At 37.6% G+C, this 11,677-nt stretch overlaps 1 protein-coding gene across 1 annotated transcript in view; it reads left to right on the forward strand.

Annotated features, from left to right (window-relative positions):
- The window catches only part of LOC104278743 (UDP-glucose:glycoprotein glucosyltransferase 1-like), a 15,950-nt gene extending 6,073 nt beyond the window's left edge, over positions 1–9,877 (forward strand). The window contains exons 6-14 of the mRNA XM_009875818.1: positions 150–246; positions 1,881–1,959; positions 2,160–2,260; positions 3,185–3,284; positions 4,202–4,262; positions 7,199–7,290; positions 8,137–8,287; positions 8,559–8,678; positions 9,788–9,877. Of these exons, the coding sequence (XP_009874120.1) occupies positions 150–246; positions 1,881–1,959; positions 2,160–2,260; positions 3,185–3,284; positions 4,202–4,262; positions 7,199–7,290; positions 8,137–8,287; positions 8,559–8,678; positions 9,788–9,877 (891 nt within the window). The remainder of the gene's footprint in view (positions 1–149; positions 247–1,880; positions 1,960–2,159; positions 2,261–3,184; positions 3,285–4,201; positions 4,263–7,198; positions 7,291–8,136; positions 8,288–8,558; positions 8,679–9,787) is intronic.
- Positions 9,878–11,677: the final 1,800 nt, after the last annotated feature.

Raw genomic sequence — 11,677 nt, forward strand, 5'->3', positions numbered from 1 at the left:
CTCCCTGTGTTCGTTTCTCACTTGTGCATTACCAGTTATGTCTGAAGCGTGTGTCAGCTTGAGATTTCGTAGCTTTGGGAAATGGCAGCTTTTAATCTGTGCATCAAAACAAGGCGTGGCAATATTGTGCTCTTTGCTTTTTCTCATAGCATCCCAGTAAAGAAAAAGTCTACCTCTCTGGCTACGGTGTGGAACTGGCTATTAAAAGCACAGAATACAAGGCCAAGGATGATACACAGGTGAAAGGTGAGTTAATATTTTAACAATTTTAATGTGAGCATTCTGCAAAGACAGTTTAATATTTCTCTTGCAGATATTCTTTTCTGAGCTCTGAAATCACTTCTCTTCCTCTCTCTTTTGGGATTATATTCTTTGTGAAGCGTATCTTTGTCTTCTGTCTGAAACGCTTGCCACAGTGGAGTCAGGGCTCTGGACTAGATCTCAGTAATGGCACCGCTAATGCAACTGGTTTTTTACCAGATAACCAGGTTCTCTCCAGATGTAAAGCAATTTCTTTACTTTAATTTGCCTTAGCTTATCCATCCTCAGAGCAAAATGCGTTTTCTTTTTCTTTGGAAAAACAGAACTTAGAATTCTCCATGATTTTTTGCTTTTGCTGCTTTATTTAGAGCCCTGACCTCTGTCTTCCAAACTCTCAGGCAGCTGCCAAAAATATTTTATCAGGATAATCTCTGTATGTGTATACTTTTTATTTAGATGTTCCCAGAATTTCCAGCTTTTGTCTTGGAGTTAAGTACCAGACAAAAAAAATTTTTTTTTTTAGTTTGAGATTACGGTTGTGGAGACTAGAATGCCAATTTTTAGCTGGGTTCTTCAGGATTTTGTTGTTTTATCGGCTTTTAGATACAGATCTAAACTCTGACTCAAAATGTTTTGCCATCATCTAGAATATAGACACATAAAACCTTTGGTCTTTATTTGTAGAAGTATTTGATTTTAAGAGAAGCTAACATACTAGAGGAGGTGATCCAACTTAAAAATTTCTGTTACTGTGTGAGAATTTCCATTCATTTGTCATCAAAAAGTCATGCAAAACCCCTGATGTTGTTTGTAGAATAGGGTATTAGAGGCCTTTTCAGGTGGAGGGAGAAAACCAGCTCTGGGACAGATTTGGGTTTCGTGAACTTGTGAAGTTTTATATCAATGTTGATGCAGTAATGTAAAATGTTTTACAAAATGGACAAACTACTCGCCTTGCTATGAGCTACAAATAGTTCCCGGATAGGAAGCTGCACGTTAGAGGTATATGGTTCTCATCCAGCTGCCTGGTTCTGTGAGTGTTGTGACTGTGAAGTCTTTTACTCCTGCCTGGGCTGTTTTGGCTTGTCCAGAAGCAAACGCTCGTCTAAAAGATCAGGACTAGTTAGACTTGAGCATAAAACAACTAGATTGGAGCTTTAGTCCAGCCAGCTGGGAGATCAGGTGAGTCTTGCACAGATTTCTTTTTGACGTTTAAGCACAGAATTGGACTTTACTTGGAGACTGTGTTTTTTTATCATATGTTTTGGGGCTAAAATCAAGGTTGCTGTTCACAACTGAAGTTTAGTACCTGATCTACAAAGCTGGCATGTCCTGAAAGCTCCCAGGTCCTAGTGAATTCCTCTGCAGTGCCTAGGTCTCTGAGATTTCCTCTCATCTTAAGCTCTTCCCTCTCAATAATCCAACTTGGTTTTATTTCAGCTGTTACTGTGTTCATTTCTAAAGGCAATATCTCTTGGATACAGGTTTAAAAGTAAACGTGAAACTTGCACTTTCTTCTTTTCAGTTACTGCAGTGTGGTTTTATTAAACTAAAGAAAACTGATGTACAAACTTTTTCTAAATAGCTTGGGAATAGTGTACTTCTTGGTGTGTTTATAGGCACGGATGTAAATGCTACAGTAATAGATGAAAATGACCCTATTGATGAAGTGCAAGGATTTCTGTTTGGAAAACTAAGGTAAAACTCAGTTTTAAGTTGTTGGTCTTTTGTCATATCAAAAACTTGATGCAGAGATGTTGGTCTTTTTGTTATTATTAAATGTTTTTGTTTTCTGTATGTGTTAGCAACATACCTTTTCATCTGTTAGTTTCTTTGAATTAGCAGCAGAGTTGCTTATAGGAAACCACACAAATTGTTTTACCCTCATATCCTTTTAGGCACTTGTATCCTGACTTGACAGAAGAGCTGAAAGAGCTCAGGAAACACCTCGTGGAAAGTACCAATGAAATGGCACCTTTGAAAGTCTGGCAGTTACAAGGTAATCTGCATGAAGGCTTCTAGTATCGTCCTGCAAAAACTTTAATGTAACCATATCTTCACAGAATCACAGAATGTCAGGGGTTGGAAGGGACCTCAGAAGATCATCTCGTATTCTATGCAAATAAGGTTGCTAGTGGCTGTGTACAGTTGAGAAAGGTTGACTGTAAATTCCTGCATTAGAAAACACTGAATTTTCTAAAGCACCTTTGTAGAGTCCTGTTGAAATAGCCTTTAGATTAAAGATTGTTTCACAGGACTTGTGAAAGGAGGTTTGCTTTCTATATTGTGAAGTGTAGTAAGCCACCTGCTAAACTGACTACTTGTATGATCTGCTAAATGCAGAGAAGCAAAGGAAATGTAAAGTTTCTTTCCATGGTTACATTCTTGGCATGGAAAGCTGAGATTTCTCAAGACCAAAGGAAAACTGGATTTTAAAAGTGTACGTGCGCAACTGTGTCCCGTTTCCCTGGAAATCATATGTAGAGGCCCGTGGAAAGGCTTTTCGTCCTCGAGGAAAAAAAAAAAAGAAAAAGAGTAATTTGAAATGGTGAACATTTGTTGTAGCCACAGAGAATCTACCTATTTCCAACAGATGGCCATTTATATTTCTAGCTTGGGAAAGAAGTTCACAGACCCTTTCCGAAGGGCAGATCCTCACACCTCAGCTAGAAAAAAAGGTGATGGTCTGAACTCCTTGAAGCAACCTCTAGATGGAACATGGGTTCGTTTTGAAGGGGTTACTTACTTCAAGGCAACAAATAGAAGTTGAATACAAGGAAGGAAATAAAAATATTCAGAAGGCGCAGCTAGAGAATGAGTTTTCGTAGGTAACAAGCAGAAAAAATGAAAGGTAAAGTTAAGATGACCCTGCATTGGCTTGTTTTCTGCTTAGAGTTCTCGACTTCTGTTTCTTTGCTTCTAGATTTAAGTTTTCAAACTGCTGCTCGCATTTTGACTGCTCCCCCTGTGGATGCTTTGATGGTCATGAAAGATCTCAGTCAGAACTTTCCTACAAAGGCCAGGTAACTCTGAGTTCTAGGAAGTTGTCTTACTATTTTTTTCCTGGACAGAACCCTCGACAGGCAGCATTGGTTGGGTTAATGCCCGAGTTTCAATTTAGCTGGAAGCAAACAGTGCAGAATGTTTATGCAGAGCGTGAGATTACAAAGAGGATCTTTCAGTGTTTTTCTTGGATGGCAGTTGATGTGGCCTGGTGGAAAATTTGACAGAATTACCCACGCTATTTTGTTGTGAAGTGCTTCAGAACCTTTTGTGTCATGTCCTCAAGATTTTATTGTGTAGGTCTTCTGTTTGGTGGCTTTAAGTTTCATCTGTTCACTGGATTCCACTCTTCTGGGATCTGCTTTGACAAACAGCCCAGTCAGACTGATGTGCAATTCCACTGTTTTTTTGCACTTTGTCAATGACTGTCTTGAGCATATTCAAATTAAATCCCAAGAAACTTAGTCATAATCTGGCCTGCCCATGCAGTCTAGAAATACATTTCTTTTGATAAAGAAATATGGGTTGTGAAGATGATATAGGAGCTGCTCCATTTTGAGTAGGTGGAGATATACTTGGGAGTAAAAAGAAGCTGAATTCTACTTCCCACTAACTAATGTTAAGATGGTGCTATTTATGGCTTCTTAAGGTCGGTATTGCACTCTTGTTGCCTTTTTAGTCTGACCTGTGAGCTGTACTCACCCATTCTGTGGTAGCACAATCGCTATTCTCTTGAATTATATAGTACAAGAAAAAACAGTGCATCCTACTGTTTAACGGTACCACGAAATGCAAGTGCTTCTGACTGCAGCCCGTTATACCAGGAGACTCAATACATTTATATATAAAGTAGAAGAAGTAGCATAAGTAGTTATCTAATCTATACATGAGATAAAAGGGGAAGATGATTCACAGCATGATATTTTTATTTCTGTAGAGCCATAACGAAAACAGTTGTTTCTTCGGAACTCAGAGCAGAAATTGAAGAGAACCAGAAGGTAATGCTTCCAGAAAGTAACATAGTGATTTTGCACTTAAGTTTTAATATAAATTCATGTTTTGGAAATAATGATTCTATTCAAAAGTTTACATTTTGCTCAAAATAATGACTTTTCACACTCAACTCTGTTGTAGTATGCATCTGGGAAGTAAAGAAGTGGATTTTCAAACATGGATTAGGAACATATTTTAGTTTGTTTACTCAAATATAAAAATATTGGCCATGAATTCTTAAGAGTGAGATCACTGTGTTGGGGAATGACGATACGGGATTTTGTTAACAGAGCTGCCTCTGTAATAGTTGTTCACGGTAGTCTAGTGTTCTGGTAGTTAATTAGCAAGCACTTGGTAACGTGTGTCAAAATGACCTTCTGTTTGGTGTCTGAACTCAGAATCTGGTAACTGCATGTATTTGTGTTTATAAAATTAACTTCAAATACAGTGAAAGTATTATTTTGTTAATGCAGGGGAAAATGTTCATTTACAGAAAACACACAGTGTAGGCGTTCTCAGGATTTTCATGCAGAGTGTCTTAATCTGGTGTGCAGGACAGGACTGTGCCAAAAACGAAGCAGTAGAAATTTGGATGTCTGTGTCACAGCAGCTGTCACTTAGTTTCTAAGTTATCCATTTGCTGTGATGACTTGCCAGCAAAAGCTGGATAGACAAGGTCAATATGTTTCTTGTAGGACTGTGGCTGTCGGGGGACGTTCTTTCAGTCTCTGACCCAGTTGTTGTTTGAGGGGTACAGCAGATGTGTCAAGTCTGAATGTCATAGCGCTATTTGCCTTGGGTAATAGTTAAAAAGAGGCTGACTTTAAGTTACTGATTTTTGGTTTTGATTGTATTCTGAACTTCTCAAAAGCTACTAGATATTAAAAGTGCAAGTGTTTTTTAGTGGAAGTTATTAGAGTCAAAATGTAGTTATTTTTTAGATTATTTTAATATATCTGAGCTGGTTTGGATGGAACAGAGCTTGTTAGAAAGCTGTTGCTTGAAAAGCAAACATATTAAGCATCTCCTTACAGTTTTAAGGATGCAGGAGAAACTTCGTTCACATTACCCAATTTGAGATGGTGGTTAGATACCTGAATTCGTCACGAATAAACTCAAAACCTTCTGCTATGACTTAGAATGATTCATAGCACGTGGAGAAAATGGTTCCAGTGTTGGTGCCTTGAGAGTGAAACTAGTGAAAGAATAAAATGTAACACCTATCCAGTTAAGTCTACACGTGCTTTGAATATGAACTGTAACAGAAAGCCAGGTTACGAGGGACCTCTGGAGATCACTGTGAAGGCTCTGACATTTGTAGAAAAATGTTTTAACAGCTCTTTTGTGTATTTGGCATCAGTGAAGAACTGAAAAACCAATAGCCACTAGGAAATGCTATACAGGCTTTTGTACACAATTTTATACAATTAAAATACACCAGGTAGTGCAGACAGCTTTTGCTATATAATCTACGCCAATCTATTCACACATTTCAGCCTTGCTTGGTATTTATAGGAAAAATACATAATACGTTAAGTACACATTTATGTCTTTATTAAAAACCTAATAAATTATATTTAGCTAGTCTAGTAGTAAGTGCAAAATTACCTGACATCTACTTAGATGTCCCTGAGGTTCCTCTTCTGAGAGAAATCTCTTGTTGTTCAGTAGCGATAAAATCAGAAACGAAGGATGTGGTTTGACACCGTTGTCCCGTGTGGTTCTGGAAGGGACAAAGTATAGAACGTAAGCGCGAGCTGAAACGACCTGGTGGCCTTTCTGTTACCTATTAGATCAGACTGGTCCACAAGTAAACCCATGATTTTGTGGATTTCATTTTTATTCCAAGTATGTCTAGGCTACTAGATCTCGCTCTGACCTGGCCCTTTGAAGCTACTCTTTGTATGACACAGGTTGTGTGGACAGCATGTGATAGTGAAGTTCACTGCTATTAAGAAGTTACAGTTTATGATGTAATTACACAAAAAATTCAGCTGAACACTGCATGTACTCAGCTCTTCTCTGGTAGCTTTTTATGTAATAAAGTATATAAATATTTCCTGATTAGATGCTGCTTTCCTGTGTTGGTACTTGACATAGTACTTTGCTATTCCTCTGTTTGCTTGGCTCACATCCTTCATGATGTTAGAGTTTTTAAATGTCCAAATGCTGTATTTTTACTTTAGTTTTCATCATGCCTCTTTACAGAATTTTCTAACTAGTACTGCAAGACAAGAGAAAGCAATGTCATTTTTTCAGGTTTTTAAACAGAATTTTTCATAATAGAGTTGGGAAATTTGCTTCAGGAGGATTGTTTTATTCACCCCTTCTGATTCAAAATTGTTCCCTGTGATGGTGCCTCAATTTGGGGACAAGTATCCATTCAAATGGGGTGCTGCTTACAGGTACTTGGGAGAAATTCCAGAATACTAATAGGACTTTATCCACTTGTGTGCTGCCTGATTTTTGAGGAGATCGGACTACGGTGGCAGCTTGTGTGCTTTTCATTGACAACACAACCACTAGGACTTAACTGGTACCTTATACCCAGTAGTCAGTCCCACTAGTGTGTGCCATGCCGTATCCAGAAGTTTAAGTCTGTCCTGCACAAACTTATGTGTTAAAGAGCTGAGACAGGTAACTGGATGCCATCTACGTGATGGACTGTCAGCTAAAAAAAAAAAAAATTGCTTCCCAAGCATTTTAAATTATTGAATCTATTTAAAAAGTCTACTCAGAGACTTTCCAATGCGTTACAGAATCATGCAGAAAGTTGTTTTTTCCGCTGATATGGATGTGTGCCCGAAGTCAGCAAGGACTGCAGTTGAGAAGTTATGTAATGCAGAAAGGGAGAAAAAAATCTGCAGTTTGACACATTAAACTCTCCAGTAATTTTGATGCATGCAGAGCATTCCTCTAATGGCCTTCTACTTTCTTGCAGTATTTCAAAGGAACATTAGGATTGCAACCGGGAGATTCTGCCCTGTTCATCAACGGACTACTTATTGATTTAGACACTCAGGACATATTTAGGTAGGAATGTTTTATTTTTCAGAATAACTGTATCCTGTTTAGGAGGTTGCATCCTGCTTGTGCATGGATGATAAAAGTCATTTAGACAGTTCTGAATCTTCTTCACAAAGTCTGTATCTAGACCAGTTTAATTGTTAAGCTCTAGAAAAAGCAAATCATGACTCCTTCTCTTACACAAGTACATTTCTAACAAAAAGGCTGATGTGTAAACTGGAATACCCCTGAAGATTGGACTGGGAAGGCACCTTTGTACTATTCTTTTGATCTATGCTATGAATAACAAGATTTTGGCCTCCAGGAGCGTCAACGTACGGGTTTTTTCTGAAGATAGTAGACTGATTTTCAAAGGATAAACTCCTGTATCTTTTTCATCTGAAGACCATCATATATCTTTGTCAACATTTGTTTCAATAATGTGGAATTGAAATTACATACGTGTATCGTGCTTTAGTTATCTTGATTTAATGTATTTTTTCCTAAAAATACAATATAATTGAAAAGATTTGTTATCTCAAGTTTCTTAAGACAGTTAGAAATAGATGATAACTAAGAAGTAATACACAGACATTGCAGACTTGTTTACGCCTGGGATCCATTAACTCTTAGGATAAGAGGAAGTTATTTGCTGTGTTTTTAAAATTCAACATTTTGTTGTTGCCACATTTTGTTGTAGAAGCCCAGGCCCTAGAAATGTTCAAGACCAGGATGGATGGAGCTTTGAGCAACCTGGTCTAGCGAGAGGTGTCCCTGCCCATGGCAGGAGGGTTGAATCTAGATGATCTTGAAAGTTCCTTCCAACTCAAACCATTGTACAGCTCTATGTTGTTTTTTTTCTTTTTCTTCCAGCTTGATTGATGTGCTACGCAATGAAGCCCGCGTTATGGAAGGCCTGCACAGCTTGGGAATTGAGGGTCTTTCACTGCACAACGTTCTGAAGTTGAACATCCAGCCGTCAGATTCCGACTACGCTGTGGACATCAGAAGCCCTGCTATTTCAGTGCGTGTGGTTTTGTATAAGAAATAGCTTATTTGCTGCTGGGCGATGTGTTCTTAAGCTGTCGGGGAATTTTTATTCTTACCTCACAATCAGCTCTGAAACTGCAGTGAAGAATAAAAGGAAAGTAAGGTTTAAATATAATTAGCTCTTTTTAAAAAAAACCTTTTTATTCATACAGTTCTCAATATAGTGTCTGGTTTGAAAATATTTTACAGTCTTAGACCTGAACAGGAGTACTGTAAATCATTTAAATGCCTTTTTTTTTTCTTAGTGGATCAACAATCTTGAGTTTGACAGTAGGTATAATTCCTGGCCCTCCAGTGTGCAAGAACTGCTGCGTCCCACGTTTCCAGGCGTGATCAGACAAATTAGAAAAAACTTCCATAATTTTGTAAGTAGTAATCTGACTAGAAATGAAATGTGTATTTTGTTTTTTCAACAGCAGAGGCAATTAGCTTTTGCAACTTTCCTATGTATATGCTAGATTCCCTGTCGCTTGAGTATCTTGAGATACGATGCTTTTCTGAAAGATTTTATTCTACTTGTACTAGTAAGTTATGACCGAGATCTGGAGATCATTGAGCATGATTCTCTGGCATCTGTTAGTTACCAACAATTGCTTCATCAATGGAAAAAACCTGTCATCTGACAAGTGAGAATTTGGTGCATTTCAACTTTGTGATAATACCTCAAGTTGGTTAAAGAAGTCCCTCAAATTTGTTAATTAGTATCTTCTTAACAGAGTTAAAACAACTCCATTTTTTTCACTTAGAAAGCATTCTTGTGCAAAGACTTCAAAAAATGATCAGCAGCTGTCAGCTTAATCCTGGGTGTCCATTTAGTCTCTAGGTAAACTACTTAAAGCTAGATCTGAAAAGCAGTTTGTAAATTCTGTGCTCTAGCTCTTTTAGCAGGGTGACCTCTGATTAGTGGCAATAGGGACTTGAACCACCTCAAGCTGTGAGAGCATTAATGTGTTATCTTTTGAGTTCAGTACTTTGGACATTGAAATTATTAAATAAAAAGACAACACGTGGCATAAAGGGTCCTAAATTCATTCAGAATGGCCAGATTCTGTCTGGGTTTGGGCTTGCTCTGAGGATGCCTTGGCAGCAGCAGCTCTCCAAGGGGCTGCGCAGAGCAGTGCTGTGTTCCTCAGTTCTGACAAATGCCTCTCTCCCACGCACAGCTTAATGGTGTGTGGCTGCGGACACACAGAGGCAGAAGCCAAGACGCTGGAGCATACTGAGATAAATATGGAAAGTACATAAGGAGTTCGGCCTTTTCAGGTTAAAAGGAGTAGTTTAGACTGGATGTTTTAGAAAACGGACTTAGTGACTTCAGAAGAAACTACTACTTAGTGGGCCTCATCTCCCTGCCAGTGTATAAAATAGAAGTGATGATAATTCTACAAGATGTGAATGAAGCTATCTCTAATAAAAAAAGCGTATCTTGACTTCTTAAGGGAACAGAAACTTTTCATTTGCAATTTGTATGCAGGTGCTGATAGTAGATCCTGTTCACGAGACCACAGCAGAATTACTGAATGTCGCAGAGATGTTCTTCAGTAACCACATCCCACTGAGGTAAGTGCAGTGTTTTAATAGGATTTTTTTTTTTTTGCATCAGTTTTATTTGGGTGACTTTTGCAATTGTAAAATTTGCATTGCTAAGACACTGTGGAAATGGTGGGAAGGACATTTACTAAATACTGTTTCTTATTTATTTTTTAAAATAAAACTTTTGCTACTAGCAAAACAGAGTTCATAACAGTCTAAAAAGAAACTCTGGATGAAAGAGAGATGAAAAGCAAGATTCTTATGGACTCACCATTAGAGGTTTTATGTCCTAAGTTTGATTCCTGGCTGCTCTGCTCAAAATCTTACCAGTCTATTCCAGAAGACACCTGTGTCTTAAGATGATGATCGTTGCTGACAGTTGTATGAAGAGTTGATTATTTATTAGTATAACAGATTCATGATCTGGGGGTTTGTTTGATTGCAGGATAGGATTAGTCTTTGTGGTTAATGACTCAGAGGATGTTGATGGACTTCAGGATCCTGGTGTTGCCCTCCTCAGGGCGTACAATTATGTGGCACAAGAAATGGACAATAATTACGCCTTCCAGACTGTCATGTCTGTAAGTATTAACTTAAAAGGAAAAATAACGTTGGAGTATTTCCATGCATGTGTAATTATGTTAATATGTTATTATGTAGGTAGTGGAAGAAATTTTTCTTTGATTCTGTTAGTGTTTCAATTATCTCCAAGTACTAGAGTACCACAAGATACACATTTCTTTGTAAAGTGCTTCTAATGTAACTTTACTAAGTGAGATTAGATTTAAAAGTGACACTTAACGCTTCTGGGTGTTTTTTGGATCCTGTCTCTTTGCTCAGTTTGTTAACCAGTTCTAAACTGCTGTATCCCTTGAATATTATAATTCGGTTTGAACAGTTCCTGCTGCCTACTTTTGCCACATCAAAGGATAATGGAGGTGCTAATAAATGCATTTTCACGTGTGGTTTGATGTTGTACAAATTGACAAGCTGGGCCATACTGTAACATTAAACTGCTGGTGACTTGAAGACAATGACTTTTATTATCATTTTTTTGAGTATGTATTTGTAAATCAAAGTAAAATCTTCTGCCTTCAAGAGGAAAGCAGTTACCTACTTGTGAGGTTTATAGACATGCCTTGAGTTCTAAAAGGAACGGTAGCTCTTTGGATATGCTTTACTTGAGCCTTTTCTCCCCCAAGCACTACTTTTACCCCTCAAATACCTTTTCTAATTAAAGATGCAAGTTAGAATTTAAAGAAATAAATTATATATACCTCCTTCCAAACTCACTGGAATGACTGTGTGGTAAAGGAAGATAATTGTAAGTACTACAAGTGCTCAGTAGCTGTTATTGCAGCTAATAAATATATGTTTTGCAATCTAGCTGTTAATGCCTTATAATTACTAGAATACATGTGATAGGTCAGCCTACCTTTGGTAAGGACAGAGGCTGTGCACTTGCAGCTGTAAACTTGTATTTGTATTTCCCCTTTCAGATATATAACAAAGTAAAAACAGGAGATCACCTAAAAGTGGAGCATGTGGTTAGTGTTCTTGAGAAACAGTATCCTTACGTGGAAGTCAACAGCATCCTGGGAATTGACTCTGCCTATGATCAAAACAGAAAAGTAAGAATTCAGGAAATAGAGCTTTTTTTCACTTTTTTTTTTTTTTTCCTTCAACATAGTTTTGAAAATATAGTTATGTAAAATTTTTTGATCCAGTTTTCTTACTAACCAGGAAGCTCACTTGGTGAGTTCTAGTAGTACTTAAATAAGTATTTATGTTGAGCTCAAAGTTTACTATATATATATATATATATAAAAAC

This window comes from Apaloderma vittatum, unplaced genomic scaffold, assembly GCF_000703405.1.
Source record: "Apaloderma vittatum isolate BGI_N311 unplaced genomic scaffold, ASM70340v1 scaffold1609, whole genome shotgun sequence".
Taxonomy (NCBI): domain Eukaryota; kingdom Metazoa; phylum Chordata; class Aves; order Trogoniformes; family Trogonidae; genus Apaloderma; species Apaloderma vittatum.